This window comes from Oncorhynchus mykiss, chromosome 12 (assembly GCF_013265735.2).
Source record: "Oncorhynchus mykiss isolate Arlee chromosome 12, USDA_OmykA_1.1, whole genome shotgun sequence".
Classification (NCBI taxonomy): domain Eukaryota; kingdom Metazoa; phylum Chordata; class Actinopteri; order Salmoniformes; family Salmonidae; genus Oncorhynchus; species Oncorhynchus mykiss.
Genome location: NC_048576.1, coordinates 17168298 through 17193806, shown reverse-complemented (window position 1 = coordinate 17193806; position 25509 = coordinate 17168298). Strand labels below are relative to the sequence as shown.

At 43.2% G+C, this 25509-nt stretch overlaps 1 protein-coding gene and 1 pseudogene across 3 annotated transcripts in view; one reads left to right on the top strand and one right to left on the bottom strand.

Annotated features, from left to right (window-relative positions):
* Nucleotides 1–25453, bottom strand: part of clip1b (CAP-GLY domain containing linker protein 1b) — a 68614-nt gene extending 43161 nt beyond the window's left edge. Inside the window, exons 1-14 of one of the 3 annotated variants that reach the window (XM_036937067.1) lie at nucleotides 25304–25452; nucleotides 19094–19322; nucleotides 18541–19028; nucleotides 18299–18423; nucleotides 12838–13039; nucleotides 12552–12749; nucleotides 12146–12249; nucleotides 11888–11948; nucleotides 9873–9977; nucleotides 8863–9024; nucleotides 6299–6394; nucleotides 5518–5575; nucleotides 5348–5445; nucleotides 4300–4374 (exon numbers count right to left, since the gene is read on the bottom strand). In XM_036937067.1, coding sequence (XP_036792962.1) covers nucleotides 4300–4374; nucleotides 5348–5445; nucleotides 5518–5575; nucleotides 6299–6394; nucleotides 8863–9024; nucleotides 9873–9977; nucleotides 11888–11948; nucleotides 12146–12249; nucleotides 12552–12749; nucleotides 12838–13039; nucleotides 18299–18423; nucleotides 18541–19028; nucleotides 19094–19181 — 1860 coding nt within the window. In that variant the 5' untranslated portion in view covers nucleotides 19182–19322; nucleotides 25304–25452. Of the gene's footprint in view, nucleotides 1–4299; nucleotides 4375–5347; nucleotides 5446–5517; nucleotides 5576–6298; nucleotides 6395–8862; nucleotides 9025–9872; nucleotides 9978–11887; nucleotides 11949–12145; nucleotides 12250–12551; nucleotides 12750–12837; nucleotides 13040–18298; nucleotides 18424–18540; nucleotides 19029–19093; nucleotides 19323–25303 lie in introns of all 3 variants that reach the window. The other 2 variants (XM_036937066.1, XM_036937068.1) reach the window with 2 other exon arrangements.
* LOC110537083 lies at nucleotides 13321–14320 on the top strand (annotated as a pseudogene).
* Nucleotides 25454–25509: the final 56 nt, after the last annotated feature.

Sequence of the window (25509 nt, the reverse complement as noted above, 5' to 3'; positions counted from 1 at the left end):
AGAACAAAAATATATTTGATACATTTTGAATTCAGGCTGTAATACAACAAAATGTGGAAGTTCGCCAAATACAGGTGTGCTAACCTTGTAGCGTCATACCCAAGAAGACTCGAGGCTGTAATCGCTGCCAAAAGGTGCTTCAACAAAGTACTGAGTAAAGGGTCTGAAAACTTTGGGGTCTTGTGTTGTAGATTGATGAGGAGAAAAAAAAAAAATGTAATCCATGTTAGAATAAGGCTGTAACGTCACAAAATGTGTAAAAAGTGAAGGGGTCTGAATACTTTCAGAATGCCCAGTATTTACCTCTTTTACCCCGGCACATCGACTCACTAATGATACCCCTACAGATGTAGAATATTTTAAAATAAAAAAAATTACGCCTTTTTCACCCCAATTTCGTGGTATCCAATCAGTAGTTACAGTCTTGTCTCATCGCTGCAACTCCTGTACGGACTCGGGAGGCAAAGGTCGGAGGAGGCGAAATACCGTACACCTGGCGACCGTGTCAGCAAGCACTGTGCCTGGCCCAGCCACAGGAGTCGCTAGTGCGCGATGGGACAAGGACATCCCTGCCGGCCAAACCCTCCCCTAACCCGGACGACGTAACAAACCGGATCAAATTAAGATCCTACATCTGTAGATAGCCCGCCTTGCAAGGCGGTATGCCCCCTGCCTAAGACTGAGTGAGAGAAATTAGGGAGAGGTACTAATAATTCATAACTAGATTAGGACAGTAGAACAGAAGGAATGGCTCAGTTCAGATCTAACTGGAAACTACACCCACAGTCACTCACAAAGCAATTCACTCCCCAGATTATGAGTGTGTGTATTGCCCTCTAATCTGTTTCCCTGCGGTCATCAGACTAACCATCTGGAGCACACAGACACAGCTAGCATGGCTGGGTCACTATGTCCAGAGAGAGGAGATTTTATTTGTATTTAACTAGGCAAGTCAGTTAAGAACAAATTCTTATTTACAATGACAGCCTAGGAACAGTGTGTTAACTGCCTTGTTCAGGGGCAGAACAAGATGCATTGACAGAGAGAAAGAGAGAAAGAGTGGATGGATGAAGTGAGAGTTGAGGAGAGGGGTAATAAGATATTTAGAAGGGGGCAATAGGGGGGGGGGAGACAGAGCGAGAGAGAGACAGAGCGAGAGAGAGAGATGAGAGATATATAGATATATACAGTGGGGCAAAAAAATATTTAGTCAGCCACCAATTGTGCAAGTTCTCCCACTTAAAAAGACGAGAGAGGTCTGTAATTTTCATCATAGGTACACTTCAACTATGACAGACAAAATGAGAAAAAAAAAAATCAGAAAATCACATTGTAGGATTTTTAATGAATTTATTTGCAAATTATGGTGGAAAATAAGTATGAAAAAGTATTTGGTCAATAACAAAAGTTTATCTCAATACTGAGCTATACACCCTTTGTTGGCAATGACAGAGGTCAAATGTTTTCTGTAAGTCTTCACAAGGTTTTCACACACTGTTGCTGGTATTTTGGCCCATTCCTTAATGCAAATCTCCTCTAGAGCAGCGATGTTTTGGGTCTGTTGCTGGGCAACACGGACTTTCAACTCCCTCCAAAGATTTTCAATGGGGTTGAGATCTGGAGACTGACTAGGCCACTCCAGGACCTTGAAATGCTTCTTACGAAGCCACTCCTTCATTGCCCGGGCGGTGTGTTTGGGATCATTGTCACGCTGAAAGACCCAGCCATGTTCCATCTTCAATGCCCTTGCTGATGGAAGGAGGTTTTCACTCAAAATCTCACGATACATGGCCCCATTCATTCTTTCCTTTACACGGATCAGTCGTCCTGGTCCCTTGCAGAAAAACAGCCCCAAAGCATGATGTTTCCACCCCCATGCTTCACAGTAGGTATGGTGTTCTTTGGATGCAACTCAGCATTCTTTGTCCTCCAAACACGACGAGTTGAGTTTTTACCAAAAAGTTATATTTTGGTTTCATCTGACCATATGACATTCTCCCGATCTTCTTCTGGATCATCCAAATGCTCTCTAGCAAACTTCAGACGGACCTGGACATGTACTGGCTTAAGCAGGGGGACACGTCTGGCACTGCAGGATTTGAGTCCCTGGCGGCGTAGTGTGTTACTGATGGTAGGCTTTGTTACTTTGGTCCCAGCTCTCTGCAGGTCATTCACTAGGTCCCCCCGTGTGGTTCTGGGATTTTTGCTCACCGTTCTTGTGATCATTTTGACCCCACGGGGGGAGATCTTGCGTGGAGCCCCAGATCAAGGGAGATTATCAGTGGTCTTGTATGTCTTCCATGTCCTAATAATTGCTCCCACAGTTGATTTCTTCAAACCAAGCTGCTTACCTATTGCAGATTCAGTCTTCCCAGCATGGTGCAGGTCTACAATTTTGTTTCTGGTGTCCTTTGACAGCTCTTTGGTCTTGGCCATAGTGGAGTTTGGAGTGTGACTGTTTGAGGTTGTGGACAGGTGTCTTTTATACTGATAACAAGTTAAAACAGGTGCCATTAATACAGGTAACGAGTGGAGGACAGAGGAGCCTCTTAAAGAAGAAGTTACAGGTCTGTGAGAGCTGGTCGGTCGGTCGATAGGTCGATAGATCGATAGATACTGTTTGCTGATGATCTGGTGCTTCTGTCACCAACCAAGGAGGGCCTACAGCAGTACCTAGATATTCTGCCAGACCTGGGCCCTGACAGTAAATCTCAGTAAGACCAAAATAATGGTGTTCCAAAAAAGGTCCAGTCGCCAGGACTACAAATACAAATTCTATCTAGACACCAGAGCACACAAAAAACTATACATTCCTTGGCCTAAACATCAGCGCCACAGGTAACTTCCACAAAGCTGTGAACGATCTGAGAGACAAGGCAAGAAGGGCATTCTATGCAATCAAAAGGAACATAAAATTCAACATACCAATTAGGATCTGGCTAAAAACACTTGAATCAGTTATGGAACCCATTGCCCTTTATGGTTGTGAGGTCTGGGGTCCGCTTCCCAACCAAGAATTCACAAAATGGGACAAACACCAAATTGAGACTCTGCATGCAGAATTCTGCAAACATATCCTCTGTGTACAATGTAGAACACCAAATAGAGCAGAATTTGGCCGATACCCGCTAATTATCAAAATCCAGAAAAGAGCCGTTAAATTCTACAACCACCTAAAAGGAAACGATTCCCAAACCTTTCATAACAAAGCCATCAACTACAGAGAGATGAACCTGGAGAAGAGTCCCCTAAGCAAGCTGGTCCTGGGTCTCTGTTCACAAACACAAACACACCCCACAGAACCCCAGGACAGCAACACAATTAGACCCAACCAAATCATGAGAAAACAAAAAGATAATTACTTGACACATTGGAAAGAATTAACAAAAAAACTGAGCAAACTAGAATGCTATTTGGCCCTAAACGGAGAGTACACAGTGGCAGAATACCTGACCACTGTGACTGACCCAAACTTAAGGAAATCTTTGTACAGACTCAGCGAGCATAGCCTTGCTATTGAGAAAGGCCGCCGTAGGCAGACATGGCTCTCAAGAGAAGACAGGCTATGTGCACACTGCCCACAAAATGAGGTGGAAACTGAGCTGCACTTCCTAACCTCCTGCCCAATGTATGACCATATTAGAGAAACATATTTCCCTCAGATTACACAGACACACAAAGAATTCGGAAAAAAACAGATTTTGATAAACTCCCATATCTATTGGGTGAAATACCACAGTGTGCCATCACAGCAGCAATATTTGTGACCTGTTGCCACAAGAAAAGGTCAACCAGTGAAGAACAATCACCATTGTAAATACAACCCATATTTATGCTTATTTATTTTCCCTTTGGTACTTTAATAATTTGTACATTGTTACAACACTGTATATATACATAATATGACATTTGTAATGTCTTTATTCTTTTGAAACTTCGGTATGTGTAATGTTTACTGTTAATTTTTATTGTTTATTTCACTTTGTATATTATCTACCTCACTTGCTTTGGCAATGTTAACATATGTTTCCCATGCCAATAAAGCCCCTTGAATTGAATTGATAGATTGATGCCTAGGAGTATTTTATGCATGACTATGTGGTGACCAGACAGTCATACAACACTGTGTGTAATACTCAAGTGGATATAAAACAATAGGTCCTCAGGACACCCACAAATATGCGCACACACACAGACACATATGAAGTTCACATAAGCACACATATGAACGCATTAAAGCCTACTTTACATCAGAGATATGACAAACTGACTTTTCATTGCAGCTACCCCCATCCTCACCTGAGCCTCTAGCGCTGTCTTCTCAATGATCAGCTGCTCCAGTGAGTGGGCGGTCCTCTTTGATGACTCAGCAGCCTGGGGGAGGGGACATGTTTAGTAAACATGATATCATTTATTTTGATCTATAACTAACTTTTGTTTAAAACTATCAATCTTTACTACAAACCGACCATTGGTATAAGTCCCATTAATAATACATAATGCTTACTCTAAAGGTATAAAACCAAAGAATCATTCTACTTCTACAAGATGTCTAAATCCACAAGAACAGCCTCTTAAAGGTTCATTGAAAGTTCATTGTTAAAACTTAATTTGAAATAATAATAATAATGAACTATGGTGGAACATTAACTAGTCATTTAGTTATATAAACATTACATAAAGTAGACGCCTGCCTGCATATTAAAGAGACATGGAAAAGGTTAGTCACGTGTGTGTGTGTGTGTGCCTGTATGTGTGTGTGTGTGTGTGTGTGCGCCTGTGTGTGTGTGTGTGTGTGTGCGCCTGTGTGTGTGTGTGTGCCTGTGTGTGTGTGTGTGTGTGTGTGTGTGTGCGTGTGTGTGTGTGCCTGTGTGTATGTGTTTGTGTTAGTCATGTATTTATTTTGACATTGTTAAGCTAGCCTGCAGCCATAGCTTCAGCCTCAAAGATCTAGCTTCAGCCTCAGATCTAACTTCAGCCTCAGAGATCTAGCATCAGCCTCAGATCTAGCTTCAGCCTCAGAGATCTAGCTTCAGCCTCAGAGATCTAGCTTCAGCCTCAGAGATCTAGCTTCAGCCTCAGAGATCTAGCTTCAGCCTCAGAGATCTAGCTCAGCTTCGGTGGGTCTGGATGAATATCATGTGACCTTGTGCGTCACAGCTGCTGTTTTCAAGCATACATCATGCTACAAACATTACATATACACATTTCACCTGCACACATACAGGAACACACACAACCGAAAGAAAGACAATTGTTTTCATACAACACACACTCGCCAACACACGCACGCGCGCAGACACACACACACAGGCACGCACGCACGTAGATGCACAGACACACACACCTGCGTCAGTCTATCCTGAAGCTCTTTCTCTTTGCGTTGGTTCTCTTCTCTCTGTGCCTCCCTCTCTTTTTCCGTCTGCTCTCCTCTCTTCTCCAGCTCTGCAACAAAAGTCGGAGAGACTCTTCATGATGAATCTTTACCAGTACCTCTCTTAGGGCCGCTTTGCTTACCTTGCATGGTTCGTTCCGTCCTCTTGTTCTTTTCCTCTGCTACGTCCAGTTTCTGTCTCTGAAATGGCAAACAAACAAAGAACAACACAACAACAAACGTCACTCTTCAGTAGGTCCTATGATTGAGTGTAGTCCGGCCGAGGGGTGCAAAGGTGAACGGCAAGGCACTGGAGTGACGAACTACCCTTGCTGTCTCTGCCTGGCCGGCACCCCTCTCTCTCCACTGGGATTCTCTGCCGCTGACCCTATTATAGGGGCTGAGTCACTGGCTGCCCGCGCTCTCCCATGTTGTCCCTAGGAGGGATGCATCAGGTCATGCCAGGATTTTTTCGCTATACTCGACTTCAGTGGGTTGAGTCCCTGACGTGATCATCCTGTCCGGTTTTGCGCCCCGTCAGGCTTGTGCGGTTGGGGAGAGCCATGTGGGCTATACTCTACATTGTCTCAGGGTAGTAAGTTAGTTGTCTGTTGATATCTCTTTGGTGGTGTGGGGGCTGTGCGTTGTAAAAAGGGCTCTATAAATATATTTGATTGATTGATTGACTAGAGAGCAATAACATTCTTTCTCCATGAGCTATACAGGGAAGGATAACAACTTTTATCATCATGACCGTGTGTGTACATGTGTGTGTGTGTACACGTGCGTATGTGTACACATGCGTGTGTGTACACGTGTGTGTGTGTGTGTGTACACATGTGTGTGGGTACATGTGTGTGTGTGTGTACACGTGTGTGTGTGTGTACACGTGTGTGTGGGTGTACACGTGTGTGGGCGTCTCACCAGGCTGGTTAGCTGCTGTTCCAGGAAGCTCTTGTCCTCTTCTACAGAGCATAGCTGTTTCTGCCTGCTGTCCAGATTCACATTCAGTTCACTGATCTGGAGGGGAAGACAGACAGGAGACATAGTAATGTCCAAAGGGAGGCAAACCAGAAAAAACAGATGATTGTAAATGCAAAGACCATGGGAATGACCGGGCTGGAACGAAAGCCTACACACACAGGGTGGAACAAAAGCTGTGCGCACACAGCAGGCCGGAACTGGCAGCCTGCCCATATTAAACAGACATCGGCTTTGGAACATATACCCAACAAAAATGCAACATGCAACAATTTCAATGCTTTTACTGAATTACAGTTCATATAAGGAAATCAATCAATTGAAATCAATTCATTAGGCCCTAATCTATGGATTTCACATGACTGGGCAGGGGTGCAGCCAAGGGTGGGCCTGGGAGGGCATAGGGGCGCAGCCAATCAGAATGAGTTTTTCCCCACAAAAGGGCTTTATTACAGACAGAAACACTCCTCTGTTTCATCAGCTGTCTGGGTGGCTGGTCTCAGACGATCCCTCAGGTGAAGAAGCAGGATGTGGCGGTCCTGGGCTGGCAAGGTTACACGTGGTCTGCGTTTCTTTCAGCTCATGAAACATGGGACCAACACTTTACATGTTGAGCTTATATTTTTGTTCAGTATATATTTTTGTACCTCCATTTAGTATGAATGTTACCTTAAGTTACAAATGGAATAATGGTCTGGTTACTTATCACAGAAACAAAAGATTGGTCGGGGAGGATGGGTGGGAGGAAAAGTGGTCCCAGAGCAAGACGTATAATACTATACAGTGCATTCGGAAGTATTCAGACCCATTTTGTTACATTACAGCCTTATTCTAAAATGTATTAAATAAGAAAAATCCTCATCAATCTACAGACAATACCCCTTTGCAAATATATGAAAAATAAAAAACTGAAATACCTTATTTATGTAAGTATCCAGACCCTGAGATATGAGACTCGAAATTGAGCTTTGGAGCATCCTGTTTCCATTGATCATGTTTCTACAACTAGACTTGAGTCCACCTGTGGTAAATTAAATTGACTGAAAATGATTTGGAAAGGCACACACCTGTCAATATAAGGTCCCACAGTTGACAGTGCATGTCAGAGCAAAAACCAAACCACGAGGTTGACGGAATTGTCTGAAGAGCTCCGTGGGAGGATTGTGTCAAGGCACAGATCTGGAGAAGGGTAACAAAACATTTCTGCAGAATTGAAGGTCCCCAAGAACACAGTGGCCTCCATCATTCTTACATGGAAGAAGTTGAGAACCAACTAGACCCTTCTTACAGCTGGCTGCCCAGCCAAACTGAGCAATCGGGGGAGAATGGCCTTGGTCAGGGAGGTGACCAAGAACCCGCTAGTCACTCAGAGAGCTCGAGTTGCTCTGTGGAGATGGGAGAAACTTCCAGAAGGAGAACCATCTCTGCTGCACTCCATCAATCAGGCCTTTATGGTAGAGTGGCCAGACGGAAGCCAATCCTCAATAAAAGACACATGACAGCCTGCTTAGAGGTTGCCAAAAGGAAAATAAAGACTCTCAGACCTGATGAAACCAAGATTGAACTCTTTGGCCTGAATGCCAAGTGTCCTGTCTGGAGGAAACCTGGTACCATTCCTACAGTGATGCATGGTGGTGGCAGCATCATGCTGTGGGGATGTTTTTCAGCGGCAGGGACTGGGAGACTAGTCAGGATCGAGGGAAAGATGAACAGAGCAAAGTACTGAGAGATCCTTGATGAAAACCTGCTCCAGAGCGCTCAGGACCTCAGACAAGTCTCTGAATGTCTTGAGTGGCCCAGCCATAGCCCGGACTTGAACCCGATCAAACATCTCTGGAGAGACCTGAAAATAGCTGTGCAGCGACACTCCCCACCAACCTGACAGAGCTTGAGAGGATCTGCAGAGAAGAATGGGAGAAACTCCCCAAATACAGGTGTGCCAAGCTTGTAGCGTCATACCCAAGAAGACTCAAGGCTGTAATCGCTGCCAAAGGTGCTTCAACAAAGTACTGAGTAAAGTGTCTGAATACTTATAAAAATGTGATATCAGTATTTTTATGTTTATAAATTTGCAAAAAAAAATTTAAAAAAGTTTTGTCATTGTGGGGTATTGTGGGTTGACTGATGAGAAAAAAAATTGATTCCTTTTCGAATAAGGCTACAACGTAACAAAATGTGGAAAAAGTCAAGGGGTCTGAATACTTTCCGAATGCACCGTACGTTTCCAAATGCACTCCAAGATGTATGATGCATTACGTAATCAAATGTGTATGATTTGTACGACCAGACAAGATATGATACATTACATCATCTAATTCGTATGATATTGTACGACCAATACTCCGTTCATAATGTAACGTAACACAACATATCATACTAAATAGAGGGATACAAATGTATGTCCCAAATCCTACAAATTGCCCTGAGGCCAGGTTGGGATTTGAGTTGCCCATCCCTGGTAGAGGGGTAGGAGCTAAGGGGTTATACATGACTATGAGACCCCCCACCTTCTTCTCCTGGGACTGGGCCCGTGCCTTAAGGTTGCTGAGCGCCTCTGGTGACAGCGACACAGCGCCCCCTGTCTGCTGGGAGGAGCGTAGTCTCAACTGCAGCGCCACTACTTCTCTCTCCAGCTCCATGATCCTGGACTGCTCAGACACTGTTGCCACCTGAGGAGAGAGAAGGGGGGGGGTAGAATAAGAGGGGGGAATGAGAGGGCAGAGAGTAGAGAGAGCCAGCCCTAGCCCATCCAGCTTTTTTGAGATAGGGCAACAATATATTTTAAAATAAATCCAATATAATTTCTGCCCTATATGAAGAACAGTATCAATTCAGGGTAAGAATGTGCAGATAAGACTAAGGTACAAGTCGCAGCAGCATGAGAACAGCTTTTTGTTCCAGAGAGTTTGGAGCATCCAGAAGAAACATTTGAGTATTTCCTCCTGAGAAAAGAGTCCTTTTGATTACATTTCTTCAACATTCTGTCTTTAAGAGGTCTAAAAAAGAACTAGATAGAAAACAATTTCGGTAAAATGTGCTCTGCTCACAAGCGGCTACTTTCTCCTATTTTCCCTATATAATATTGTATACAAAATGATTAACGCATTTTTCTCCCAGTTTTTTATCTACTTGACATGGATAAAAAAACTAAATGTATTAATGTTTTTCCATATATGTCTAATGTGTAATATTTATTGTGATGTTAATGTACTATATGTATTTAACTGACCGGATGTACATGCCTCTAGAGGTTTTTCAGTAGGTGTGTTTCACAGTGGTGTATGACCTGACGAAAAGCCAAATCGGATCAAAACGGTCTGATTAAATCACCATGGGAGCATACCAGAGTTGCAAACATTCCTTTTTTATTTGCCAGATGGCTGTGGGCATCTATATCGAGAACTACATTGATCCGCAACATACACCCCAACCCTACTGTGTCTAGAATGTAAGATCCAGGAATATCCAGAAGTAGTACCCAATGATGTTGTATATCTTATGTCTATGATGGCATTACCCTAGTGTCCTCTAAATCCCTCTGCAGTTTGTCAGCTTTGGTCTTTTCAAACAGAAGGCTCTGCTCAAGCTCCTTAATATGGGCATGCTCCAGTTTGGTCTGCGTCTGTTAGTCAGAGAGAAGAAGAGGAGGAAGAGGAGAACACACCAACACCGGTGTCACATGCCAGCACCATGCCATACACAAGGATAGGACAGCAAACAATGATGTCATAGTAGAGACCAGGAAGTAGGAAGTGTATATGAGAGCCAAAGGTTTTATTTCAGTGGGTTCTATTTTATTTCAAATGTTATATTCCAAATATTATATTAGGACAAATCCTCAATGAGCAGACCCATATATAGAGGCATATAGAGCAGACCCATTTATAGAGGCATATAGAGCAGACCCATATATAGAGGCATATAGAGCAGACCCATATATAGAAGCATATAGAGCAGACCCATATATAGAGGCATATAGAGCAGACCCATATATAGAGGCATATAGAGCAGACCCATATATAGAAGCATATAGAGCAGACCCATATATAGAAGCATATAGAGCAGACCCATATATAGAGGCATATAGAGCAGACCCATATATAGAGGCATATAGAGAATATGATGCCATTTGAGAAACAGCCTAAATCTTTTAAAAGGACTCTTAACCCTCTAAAGTGAACCTCTATGGTACTGAGCCGCACACTAACCACCTCTGTTTGGGTCTTTGGTTTATTGAGTCCCAGATGTACAGAGTTCTGCTAACTATCCTCCATGTTGGAACCAACAGCTACATGAAGACAACAGTCTTATCATTCTAAGCATTTGTCTTGCAACTTTTCATGAATTGCCTTTGCCAAACTGTGTCTAGTGTATCTATGGATCTGCTTAGATCTATTTTCAGGACAGCTCCCTCTTGTGGATTCGGTTCTGTTCACTTTGGCTCCCAGTGCTCAAACCCTTTCTTGACAAGGTCTTACAATCAGTGACATCATCGTTCTATCCTTCTTGCTCTTCTGTAAGCGCCAAAGGGAGAGAGAGAGACAGATGAAGGCTTTGTGACATCATCCTCTCCATGAGCGAGGAAGAGAGGGAGCGGAGGCGAGAGGGAGAGTTGAAAGAATGTGAAAAGAGAAGAGGCGTGGCAAGGAGAGAAAAGAGAGCTCTCAGGGAGGCGATGGATAGATAAACAAAGAAAGAATAAGAAAAGAGTGGAGGAAGAACTGATAGAGGAACAAATAAAAGAAAGAAACAAAAAAAATTAATCATGAATGAGTGAATTGATGAGGCCTGGGAAATGAAAGAGATTAAGGGAATAGATGATCAGATTAATCATTTAATTTAATGAATGTGTTAATAACCAAAATCCTTGAAAATAGCATTGGTTTCTTTATTAGTCCAGCAGCAAAAGCCAAAATCAAGAGAAGAGTACTGTGAAAACCATTAAGTCATCACCATGCCAACATATGCACTGAAGTGGGTAGTAGTGAATAATGGTTAAAATATGGATATCCCCAAACTGCTGGAGCTACTGAACCAGAACTTCCAGAGGAGATGTATGAAGTGGGATAGTGAGGAGAGACTATTAAAAAGATGTTCAGCTAACCAATTGGACGAGTGAGAGAGCTTCAGGTAACCAATCAGATGAGCGAGAGAGCTTCAGCTAACCAACCGAGATGATGAGAGCCGTGGTCAACTGGTGACCTATACTGTATTAAAACCCAGCCTTGTTCTCTGAGTGTAGGGTGTGTTATAGAACAAAACATGGAGTCGTGACATAGTACAGATGAGGGTATGACGTGTAAGATAGACCAAATTAAACATGTGATAAGACAGAATGATGTGTCAGTGTTTCATGAGGGGTTGAAATGAGAAAGGTGTAACAACTGTGTAACAACATCAGCTCTATGTGGTTTTCACTATGTCAAATAACATTTTCTGGGTTCTGTTAGCTTAGCTAAAAAATGTAATCAGACTGTGTGTGTGTGTGTGTGTGTGTGTGTCAGAGTAGACAGTACTGAATCATTTGTTTACCTCTAGGTCACCTTTAGTGATGCAAGCCTCTTCCACAGTGAACTGCAGGTCTTCTACTTTCCTGTCAGACAGATAGAAAGAGTCATCCTATCCGCCTCTCCTCCAACATCCCAGGCTCCAGCCCCTACCATACAAGACACAGATCTCTTCTCCTCTCCTCCAACATCCCAGGCTCCAGCCCCTACCATACAAGACACACACCTCTTCTCCTCTCCTCCAACATCCCAGGCTCCAGCCCCTACCATGCAAGACACACACCTCTTCTCCTCCTCCAGTTGGCTGAGCAGCTCCACCTTGTCTCTGTCTGCTGTCTCCACCAGTTTACGCAGCTGGTCCAGCTTATCTTCCATCTCCATAGCATTCTAACACACACACACACACACACACACACACACACACACACACACACACACACACACACACACACACACACACACACACACACACACACACACACACACACACACACACACACACACACACACACACGCACAATTAATGCATTTTGATAGCACAGTACAGTGTCAAGACATTGAAAAGTGGACAGTGTATCGTAAGTAAGGTTTTCTATGGTCAACAACGTAACGCCTGTGTGGGAGACGAATAGTCCAGGTGTGTATTGTATTTTTCTCTCTCTGAGTGTATGTGTGTTTTCTCCCCTCACCTGCTCCTGAACCTTCCTGAGCAGAGACAGTTCCTGCTGCACCTCTCCAGCATGGCTGGTTGCTTTGGCGACCTCCCCGCGTTCCATGTCCCTCTCGGCCAATAGCTGCTCGATGTGCTGCTGCTTCTCCTTCAGTGCTTCCTGTAGCGCTGTGGTGCCAGAGATCTTACGAGCATACCGTGACGAGGTCTCTGTCAACTTGGGGGGAATAGAGAGACGGACACATTCAGAGAGCACAGGAAAGAAAAAAAACAGACTTGCTCGTGTGCGCTTGTGTTTGTCTCACCAGGCCAGCCCGGCTGGGTTTCCCACTAACAGAGGAGGTGACAGAGCTCAGGGAGCTCATGGAGGAGGCACTGGGACTCCTCTTCATGGTGGAGCGTCTCCGAGAGGAAGCCTTGGCTTTAGCCAGGGTGCTGGGGAAGCCGATACGAGTCACCTTATGGACTGGAGCAAACAGACCGTATCGCGGCAGGCACTGGAAATACCTAGAGACAACGGATAGGAAAAACAGAGGATGTCAACAACACTGATTCAGTGTAGAGGGTCCCCACTCAAAAAGGAGTGTTTCAAAGTTATTTTATGCTATTTATTCAATTCAAAGGCAACAAGAGCCAAACAAATGTTGCATATCTAAAACAATGAACACTGACTGCAATTCTCATACTGCCCCAATAGATCCACAGATGACGCAATCTGTTCTGCACACCACACTGCCCTTTCCCACCTGGACAAAAGGAACACCTACTTAAGAATGCTGTGGGTGCTTAGGGACCCGTCAGCCAAGGCTACGCATCTTCCAGGGGTCAGAAATTGAGACTTTTAATTATAAACTAAACATGTACATAGACTCATGGATGGGTCCCAGAGATGAGCGGGTACAGGGATGGCTGCTTCTGGACAACTACCCTCCAACCTTTGCACTAACAGTCATGTACCTGCTGATCGTATGGATGGGGCCCAAGTACATGAGACACAGACAGCCGGTGTCTTGCCGGGGTCTCCTCTTGGTCTACAATCTGGGCCTCACGATCTTGTCCTTCTATATGTTCTATGAGATGGTGTCTGCTGTGTGGCACGGGGATTATAACTTATTTTGCCAAGACACACACAGTGCAGGAGAAACCGATACCAAGATCATAAATGTGCTGTGGTGGTACTACTTCTCCAAGCTCATAGAGTTTATGGATACCTTCTTCTACATCCTACGGAAGAACAACCATCAGATCACTTTTCTGCACATCTACCACCATGCTAGCATGCTCAACATCTGGTGGTTCGTCATGAACTGGGTGCCCTGTGGTCACTCCTACTTTGGTGCCTCCCTGAACAGCTTCATCCATGTCCTGATGTACTCTTACTATGGGCTCTCTGCTGTTCCGGCCTTGCGGCCCTATCTATCTATGGTGGAAGAAATACATCACACAAGTACAGCTGATTCAGTTCTTTTTGACCATGTCCCAGACAATATGTGGCCATGTGATTTCCCCAGAGGGTGGCTGTATTTCCAGATATTCTATGTCGTCACACTTATTGCCCTTTTCTCAAACTTCTACATTCAAACTTACAAGAAACACTTTGTTTCATCATCAGAATGGCTCTGTTGCTTCATTGAATGGCCATGTGAATGGGGTGACACCCACGGAAACCATTACACACAGGAAAGTGAGGGGGGACTGAATCTTGAATACTGTTACAATCCTAACTGTAGGACATATCTACTGTATGTAATGATGCTAGGAGAGAAGGGATAATACATTTCTTCAGGAGGATTACTAATGAAGAAATGTATTAGAAGAGTCTAAGCTAGTTAATTCACAAAAGACAAGACATGTTTATCTGAAAGAGATGCCTAACATTTTGCACACCGAATCAAAGTTCATTAGAGTTTCTAAGCAAGCATAGCATAGGGAGTAAACTACAGCACAGTAACCCCAGAGACCCACTTCCTTTTAATGCTGCACAAGATGTTCAACTTTGTCTGTCTTCAGTGTGGTGGGGACAAAGCTTTAATCAACCTTGACCCATACAGAAATAATAACTTACAATGCCTTGCGAAAGTATTCGGCCCCCTTGAACTTTGCGACCTTTTGCCACATTTCAGGCTTCAAACATAAAGATATAACACTGTATTTTTTTGTGAAGAATCAACAACAAGTGGGACACAATCATGAAGTGGAACGACATTTATTGGATATTTCAAACTTTTTTAACAAATCAAAAACTGAAGAATTGGGCGTGCAAAATTATTCAGCCCCTTTACTTTCAGTGCAGCAAACTCTCTCCAGAAGTTCAGTGAGGATCTCTGAATGATCCAATGTTGACCTAAATGACTAATGATGATAAATACAATCCACCTGTGTGTAATCAAGTCTCCGTATAAATGCACCTGCACTGTGATAGTCTCAGAGGTCCGTTAAAAGCGCAGAGAGCATCATGAAGAACAAGGAACACACCAGGCAGGTCCGAGATACTGTTGTGAAGAAGTTTAAAGCCGGATTTGGATACAAAAAGATTTCCCAAGCTTTAAACATCCCAAGGAGCACTGTGCAAGCGATAATATTGAAATGGAAGGAGTATCAGACCACTGCAAATCTACCAAGACCTGGCCGTCCCTCTAAACTTTCAGCTCATACAAGGAGAAGACTGATCAGAGATGCAGCCAAGATCACTCTGGATGAACTGCAGAGATCTACAGCTGAGGTGGGAGACTCTGTCCATAGGACAACAATCAGTCGTATATTGCACAAATCTGGCCTTTATGGAAGAGTGGCAAGAAGAAAGCCATTTCTTAAAGATATCCATAAAAAGTCTTGTTTAAAGTTTGCCACAAGCCACCTGGGAGACACACCAAACATGTGGAAGAAGGTGCTCTGGTCAGATGAAACCAAAATTGAACTTTTTGGCAACAATGCAAAACGTTATGTTTGGCGTAAAAGCAACACAGCTGAACACACCATCCCCACTGTCAAACATGGTGGTGGCAGCATCATGGTTTGGGCCTGCTTTTCTTCAGCAGGGACAGGGAAGATGGTTAAAATTGATGGGAAGATGGATGGAGCCAAATACAGGACCATTCTGGAAGAAAACCTGATGGAGTCTGCAAAAGACCTGAGACTTGGACGGAGATTTGTCTTCCAACAAGACAATGATCCAAAACATAAAGCAAAATCTACAATGGAATGGTTAAAAAATTAACATATCCAGGTGTTAGAATGGCCAAGTCAAAGTCCAGACCTGAATCCAATCGAGAATCTGTGGAAAGAACAGAAAACTGCTGTTCACAAATGCTCTCCATCCAACCTCACTGTGCTCGAGCTGTTTTGCAAGGAGGAATGGGAAAAAAATTCAGTCTCTCGATGTGCAAAACTGATAGAGACATTCCCCAAGCGACTTACAGCTGTAATCGCAGCAAAAGGTGGCGCTACAAAGTATTAACTTAAGGGGGCTGAATAATTTTGCACGCCCAATTTTTCAGTTTTTGATTTGTTAAAAAAGTTTGAAATATCCAATAAATGTCGTTCCACTTCATGATTGTGTCCCACTTGTTGTTGATTCTTCACAAAAAAATACAGTTTTAAATCTTTATGTTTGAAGCCTGAAATGTGGCAAAAGGTCGCAAAGTTCAAGGGGGCCGAATACTTTCGCAAGGCACTGTATTTTCTATGTTTTAATTCACAACATATGCACTTGTCTACATGCTTGTCCATGAGGGAAAAATATATATTTTGGGGATTCTGTTTTTTAAAAGGTACTATATCTGTTTTTTTTCTCAATATATATTTTATTTGACCACAAGGTCATACAATCATTTATAAGTATGCAAAAGAGTTGCTTCAAAAAAATGCATTAAAATACATAAGCTGTACAATATCCACATAAATAATTAGATACTGATTTGTGTTCCAAAATGGCCTTGCATACAAGAAAGGAAAGATACAAAACAAACAGGATTGTCACTTATGGCTGAGCCTTATTACCTAACATACCAGATAGTGATCTTTTTATTTTTTACACCATGTGTCCGTATCATTCCCACCCTCCCTTCCCAATGTTCCTCAAGGATTTTATTTTCTTTGTATCCTCTTAATGAGGTTCCCGTCATGAGTATATACACACTAGTACAAATCTAAACTCAGGTACATAATCAACCTGACACCGGTTCGGTTTCAACAAAAGAAAGAAAAGTTTGCCATGTCTTATAAAATAAAGCAGCTCAGCGTTGAACAGCATAGTGCCCTCCAAGCTCACCACTAAGCTAAGGACCCTGGGACTAAACCCCTCCCTCTGCAACTGGATCCTGGACTTCCTGACGGGCCACCCCCAGGTGGTGAGGATAGGTAACAACACATCTGCCACGCTGACCCTCAACACAGGGGCCCCTCATGGGTGTGTGCTTAGTACCTTCCTGTACTACCTGTTCACCCACGACCGCGTGGCCGCGCACAACTCCAACACCATTGTTAACTTTGCCAACGACGCGACAGTGGTAGGCCTGATCACCGACGACAGTAACACAGCCTACAGGGAGGACGTCAGAGACCTGGCAGTGTGGTGGCAGGACAACAACCTCTCCTTCAACGTCAGCAAGACAAGGGAGCTGATAGTGGACTACAGGAAACGGAGGGCTGAGCTCCCCCCCATTAACATTGACGTGGCTGTAGTGGCGCGGATCAAGAGCTTCACGTTCCTCGGTGTCCACATCAATAAGGTCCTATCACGGTCCACACACACACCAACACAGTCGTGAAGAGGGCATGAAAACGCCTCTTCCCCCTCATGGGGTTGAAAATATTTGGCATGGGTCCTCAGATCCTCCAAACGTTCTACAGCTGCACCATTGAGAACATATTGACTGGCTGCATCACCGCTTGGTATGGCAACTGCTTGGCACCCGACCGCATGGCGTTACAGAATGTAGTGCATACGGCCCAGTACATCACTGGGGCCAAGCTCCCTGCCATCCAGGACCCCTATACCAGGCGGTGTCAGAGGAAGGCCCCAAACATTTTCAAAGATTTCAGCCCCCCAAGTCACAGACTGTTATATCTGCTACCGCACGGCAAGCGGTACCAGTGCACCAAGTCTTGCACCAAAAGGCTTCTGAACAGCTTCTACCCCAAAGCCATAAGACTGATGAACAGTGGCCACCCGGACTATTTGCATTGGCTCTATACACTCACCGGACTCTACCCACACACTCACACATTCTACACTGACACTCCAACACACACATTCACATCACACACACACACTACATACTCTCATACACAAAAAACACAGACACTCATGCATATTGACGACAAACACACAGACACTCACACATAGACACACTTTCACACTCTTCACATTGGCTGCTGCTACTCTGTTTATTATCTATCCTGATTGCTTAGTCACTGTTACCCCTACTACCTACATGTACATATTACCTCAATGACCTTAACTACATCGTACCCCCAGCACATTGACTCAGTACCGGTACTCGTTCTATATAGCCTCGTTATTATTATTTATTGTGGTACTATTTTCTATTATATTTTTTGCTAATCTTCTTACTTTTTAACTCTGCATTGTTGAGAAAGGGCTCGTGAGTAAGTATTTCACTGTAAAGTGTGACAAATAAAATGTGATTTGATTAATTTGTTTTTTACTTGCATTACACCTGAATCATAAGAGGAGGACAGGTTTTTATTCAGTATCATTATTTTAAGGCTCTCTGTCTATACGTGTGTCATAATATATCTAACCTGGTTCCAGCCACAGCTCCATCATTCTTCCCAAGAGGTTCGTCCAGCTCCACTCCACACCACTCCGCCTTGGCAAACTCTGTCTCTCCCATGAACCTCACCACCCCTGCCTTAGTACCCCCCACCTTGAGAGAGAAATAGAGGTGGGAGAGAGAAAGAGAGGTGGGTAGAGAAGGAGAAAGAGCTGTGAGTTAACACATCTGTGAGCCAGAAACACAAACATGAGACAGACACACACTTACCAGCACGCGGTCTCCCAGTCTTAGTTCTCTTCTGGTCTTCCTGGCTGAGTCGGTCTCAGAGAGGTTGGACATTGACCCATTGCCGGCCATGGTTCTACTCAGCGGTGTCTTGGAGCTGTTACCAGTGGTAGTAGCAGCGCCAGCAGCAGCAGAGCTAGGGGACTTGGCCCCTGTCTCGCCAGGGTTAGGCTGCCCACCATTGGCCTCCCTCTCCGGAATAGCTGTCTTGGTCAGCTTGGAGGGCCGTGTGAATATCCCTCTGCCGTCCTCACACTGGAAATACTGGACACCTGCCACCGACCCGTCGTTCTTCCCGATAGCCTCATCCAGGACGATGCCGACCCACTGGCCCGGGGCAAACTGTGTATCCCCCAGGAAGTGGACATATCCTGGCTTGTTGCCGTTGACCCACACCTTCTCCCCCACCCGGTAGTCCACTGCTCCATCCTGGGTGGGAGACTTCTCAGGGGGTACAGGCTTGGAAGCAGCTGGAAAAACAATAATCATCATCAGCAGCAGCACATACATGATGAGCCCTGCAGCTGATTCTTACCAGAGGAAGGGGAGGTGCGTGTTGGTAACCCAGTTGGCCTGCTTATCTTACTGGGGGGCTTGATTCCGCTGGGCTTGCCTGTGCTCATGGTCCCTTCTCAGTCCTGGAGGGGCTTAGGCTAGGGGATACTGGAGCGGGGATGGGGGGCTAGGCCTTCCTTCCCCACCACCCACCTCACTCTGCCCCACCTTGAGGCCCAGGCCTGGGAGACACAAGACACAGGACAGGTCTACATAGATTTAATTTGGATTTTGTTTTCACAAAAATAACATGCAATTCATTATGAAGCTCATTATTGAATAATGATAATATGCACAGTGACAGTTTCTGTGGTAGTATGATGATGTAATTACAATGTTTATACATCAGGAATTAGTAGGGGACTAGAGAGAGAGCAGAGAGAAACAGACAGACAAAAAGACTGAGAGGGAGAGAGGGAGAAAGAGAGGGGGGGAAGAGATGAAGAGAGAAGGAGAAGGGGACAGAAAAGGAGAGACCCACAAAGCAACAGCTCAGTTTAAGGTCAAACACAATGGACAGGAAGTCAATACATTTTAAACCGAACCAGCAGCATTTCACTTTTTTAATTGAACCTTTATTTAACCAGGCAAGTCAGTTAACCTCTTACCCCCTACTTACTCCCTACTTTTTTCAATTTCTGCCTGAAGGCATACCCAAATCTAACTGCCTGTAGCTCAGGCTCAGAACCAAGGATGTACATATTCTTGATTTCATTTGAAAGAAAACACTCTGAAGTTTGTGTAAATGTGAATTGAATGTAGGAGAATATAACACAATAGATCTGGTTTAGATAATACAATGAAAAAAACATACATTTTTTCATTTTTATTGTTGTATCATCATCTTTAAAATGAAAAAGACAAAACAAACATAGGATGATGGGATGGGGGACAATTTCAGTGAAAAATATAAGAGGGCAACAGTACTTGTGCAAAGTTTCAGAATGATAACTTCCAAAATGAGTGTGCTACATGACATTTATCATGAAGTCACCCAGGTGTCCCTCACAAGTAGCCCAAATGTACCCAAGTGGCCAAATTGAAGTTATACATTTTGAATGGAATGACTATATACAAAATACCAAAATGGTATTCTAACACAACCCCCACAAAAATGGAGAAAAAAAGTAGAAAAAAAATACAGTGGGGCAAAAAAGTATTTAGTCAGCCACCAATTGTGCAAGTTCTCCCACTTAAAAAGATGAGAGAGGCCTGTAATTTTCATCATAGGTACACTTCAACTATGATAGACAAAATGAGAAAAAAAATCCAGAAAATCACATTTTGTAGGATTTTTAATGAATTTATTTGCAAATTATGGTGGAAAATAAGTATGAAACCAAATGAATCAATGAAACCAAACATGACTGGAAAATGGAATGAGACGGAATTCACGACACAAGCGGTTTTGTGTTAGGCTATAAAAATGGATTTTATCAAACAAAAGACCATTCATTGTGTAACAATGAGCATTGGGATTGCAAACAGAGGAAGATCGTCAAAGGTAAACAATTTATTTTATTGCAGTTTGTGATTTTGTTACGCCTGTGCTGGTTGAAATAGTTGTTTTTTATGGGGCTCTATCCTCAGATAATCGCATCGTATTATTTCGCAGTAAATCCTTTTTTAAATCTGACAACGTAGTTGGATTAGCAAGATTCAAGGCTTTCGAAACATGTGAGACACTTGTATTTTCATGAATGTTTAATATGACTATTTATGTAGCGATCACCGTATGTTGTCGAATTTAATCCCGCTAACGGGTTCGGTGCGCAGAGAGGTTAAGAACAAATTCTTATTTTCAATGATGGCCTAGGAACAGTGGGTTAACTGCCTTGTTCAGGGGCAGAACAACAGATATTTACCTTGTCAGCTCGGGAATTTGATCTTGCAACCTTTCGGTTACTAGTCCAACGCTCTAACCACTAGGCTACCTGCCGACCCCACTTACAAGGTACACACACACAATCAGGAAAAAGCATCATTATAACTACATTGTACTTCTGGAATGGTGCTTGTTACTGGACAGACCTGACTAGTGACTAAGATATCTGTCCAGAATGACATGACTAAACGGCCTTAAACAAAGCAGAGTAGACATCCTATATCTAAGGAGGCTCAGAGAGATGCTCCAGTCCCATCTCTCATCCAGTCAGGGTTTACCTGGGAAACATTGGTCACTTGTTCTCTGTCTTCCCTATGGGGGGAAAGACACTGTAGGAACTGTCTGAATCTTGGACGCAGCTCAACACTAGTTTAACCACAGTCAGGTCTATCATTGCTTCAATTAGGCCAATGGCTTGCATTTACATACACCTGTTATGAATTTTATGAGTAATGACTCAACAGTGTATACATTTAACTATAACTAATTGAATTCTACCCTGTTTCACTATATCTGATTAATAATGTTAGTTCATAAGAAAGAGGTTATGTAGCATGGACAGGGGTTAATTAAAAATGGTAACCAATGTGGAAGAAGGAATGTATGTGTGTACTGGAAGAAATCAAAGAGACTCCTTGTCTATGTTTGAACCTACCCAGCTATAACTCTGTGGAGATAAAATAAGACAGCGAGAGCCCCTCCAGGTTTTCTGTATCTGGGGGGACTGGGACTGTCAGCTAAGTGGTAATAAACTGTGGTGAGACTTCAGGAGATAATCCAGATATAGTGTGTAATGTATGTGCGTTAGTGGGTTGGAATGGACTTTAGAAGCAGCTTTGTCCTTGTCGGAGAGAAGGAGGGACATTAAAGATGCTATGACTGTCACGCCCTGGTCTTAATATTTTGTGTTTTCTTTATTATTTTGGTCAGGCCAGGGTGTGACATGGGTTTATTTATGTGGTGTGTTTTGTCTTGGGGTTTTCGCAGGTATTGGGATTGTGGTTTAGTGGGGTTCTCTAGCAAAGTCTATGGCTGTCTGGAGTGGTTCTCAATCAGAGGCAGGTGTTTATCGTTGTCTCTGATTGGGAACCATATTTAGGCAGCCATATTCTTTGAGTGTTTCGTGGGTGATTGTTCCTGTCTCTATGTTTGTTGTCACCAGATAGACTGTATAGGTTTTCACGTTACGTTTGTTGTTTTTGTATTGTTCGTTTTTTTGTCTTCATTAAATATGTATCAAGAATACCACGCTGCATTTTGGTCCGACTCTCCTTCACCCGAAGAAAACCGTAACAATGACGAAATGTGAGGTATATAAACCAATGTACATGGTATTATGACCAGCGCTCTGGAGAATAAACGCTATTGGCTAATTTTGGTTGACTGGTCTCTGTCTATTTTATGCAAATAAGAATCTTCTTAGAAACGGACAGTGTTTTAAATTGAATTGGTTAATGAACACATAAGAACTAAATTCATCTAACAACACCTTAGCCAAATACATTTAAACTCAGTTTTTCACAATTCCTGACAAAGCACCCCCACAACATGATGCTGCCACCCCCGTGCTTCGCGGTTGGGATGGTGTTCTTCGGCTTAAAAGCCTCCCCCTTTTTCCTCCAAACATAACAATGGTCATTATGGCCAAACAGTTCTATTCTGTTTCATCAGACCAGAGGACATTTCTCCAAAAAGTATGATCTTTGTCCCCATGTGCAGTTGCAAACCTTAGTCTGGCTTTTTTTATGGAGGTTTTGGAGCAGTGGCTTCTTCCTTGCTGAGCGGCATTTCAGGTTATGTCGATATAGGACTCGTTTTACTGTGGATATACAGTGGGGCAAAAAAGTATTTAGTCAGCCACCAATTGTGCAAGTTCTCCCACTTAAGATGAGAGAGGCCTGTAATTTTCATCATAGGTACACTTCAATTATGACAGACAAAATTTGAAAAAAAATCAGAAAATCACATTGTAGGATTTTTAATGAATTTATTTGCAAATTATGGTGGAAAATAAGTATTTGGTCACCTACAAACAAGCAAGATTTCTGGCTCTCACAGACCTGTAACTTCTTCTTTAAGAGGCTCCTCTGTCCTCCACTCGTTACCTGTATTAATGGCACCTGTTTGAACTTGTTATCAGTATAAAAGACACCTGTCCACAACCTCAAACAGTCACACTCCAAACTCCACTAAACACACTTGTGTGTATAAGGTAGTAGTTTTGGAATTGTTAGGTTAGATTACTCGTTGGTTATTACTGCATTGTCGGAACTAGAAGCACAAGCATTTCGCTACACTCGCATTAACATCTGCTAACCATGTGTATGAACCAAATACATTTGATTTGATTCGAATAGGGACGCATAGGAACGCAGAGCTTTCTAAATAAGAGTCCCTTCCCGATTGGATTTTTCTCAGGCTTTCGCCTGCAATATCAGTTCTGTTATACTCACAGACAATATTTTTACAGTTTTGGAAACTTTATAGTGTTTTCTATCCTAAGCTGTCAATTATATGCATATTCTAGCATCTTGTCCTGACAAAATAGCCCGTTTACTTTGGGGACGTTATTTTTCCAAAAATGAAAATAGTGCCCCCTAGTTCCAAGAGGTTAATAGAACTGCGGAAAAACAGTGCCCGACAGGCAGGGACGAAGGACACTGTCTACCGCTGTATGGCTAGCTAGCTACCGTTGTCGCCCCCGCCCTGTGTGGGGTTTATCTGCGGCTGGCATCCAACGTTATTGTGCATTGACGCCACCTAATATACTGGAGTTCTCCCGTCCTAGCTTAAAAATCGACCAATAGAAGTATAAAGAGGGGTTTGTGTAGATGCTGGAATGTAGGAACGTCCGGAATTGCAGGCTGCAATTGCACGGTTCTCCCTGCATGGTGATGTAGACAGGGACGCTCCTCCCCCTCAGTGTTAGAACAAAACAATTCCAGTATGATGCTGTCAAATAGAGCTGTTATTGTCTCTGGCTGCTATTAACTCTGTATAACCACTCTCCAGATCGTAATACACGTATTATAACACATGAATATTGAAACAACGCCAAGTTAACTGTTACTTTTAAGCTTATCTGCTGATGATAAGAAAAAGTAAGAAAATGTAGGCACTCACTACTGTAAGTCGCTCTGGATAAGAGCGTCTGCTAAATGACTCAAATCTAAAATGATGATCTTGTAACTATTCTTGTCCTCCTCTTCTGATGAGGAGGATTAGTAAGAAGGATCGGAGGACCAATGCGCAGCTTGGTAAGTGTTCACATCTTTTAATTAAGTAATAGAACACTTGAACAAAACAATAAACGACCAACGAACAGTCCCATAAGGTGAATGACAAAAAAACACTAAACAGGAAAATGAACACCCACAAACCACAGGTGGAAAAAGACTACCTAAGTATGATTCTCAATCAGAGACAACTAAAGACACCTGCCTCTGATTGAGAACCATACCAGGCCAAACTCAAAACACAACATAGAAAAACGAACATAGACAACCCACCCAACTCACGCCCTGACCATACTAAAACAAAGACATAAATAAAATAACTAAGGTCAGAACGTGACAGATCTTACCATAGCATAGGTGTGTCTAAGTCAAATAGATAGACAGTGGTCCAAGTAATGATTGAGGAATGGCTTGCTATTGCTAGTCAAATATCTAGCTAGCTGACCAAAGCATCAGTTTTGGACAGTCCTTTAAAGGACAGCTTTACTAAGGATGGATACAACTTGCCTTTGCTGACCTCAATTTACTATGAGTTCAGTCGCTCCAAGCAGGTGCATCTCTCCTCATCCCAGTCTACACCCACACTCACTGCAACTTTCCATAATGGCTATAAGTAATCTAGCTATATGGCTCTTGAGTGATGATATTGATAGATATTAGATAGGTTACTTTTAATAGTTTATGTTCGCTGGGTATTTACTGCTAGCCACCAGCTGGATAGAACAGAGGAGGAATTATGGCATATCCTGGTCTGAATGTGACTGACGCCTGCTTGGCTAGCTGACACACCTAGCGCGAGCTGCAACATTATTGAACAATTTTGGTAAATTGAAGGAATGTTATTTGCTCTCATCCACTTATGTATTGTATGGGAGAATAATCACTTGCGGAGATAACTAGCTAGCTAACCCGCTAAGCACTTCTGCTTTGGACCAGTGGAATTAATTCCCGATGCCTTCCCTTCTTTCCCTCCCTGTCGGAATTTCGGTGGCTAGCTAGGCAGCTTTCCATTGCATAAAAATAAAAACAATGGGGATATGCGTGTTATGTAAAAACATCTATTGCTTACCTGAAGCGCTGTCGATAAATCACTGTTTGTTTTGATCGAAACGATTAAGATAACCAGGTTGACGCTGCAGTAAGCCCGAGAATACCCAAACCCTGCGCCGCTAGTTTTCTTGAGCAGCCAGCCCTTCCCCCGACTGACGTCAGTCGAAGCATCCTCTCTCGTTTGACAGTCTGAACTTTCTCACTCCATCCATCCACTGTGTTATT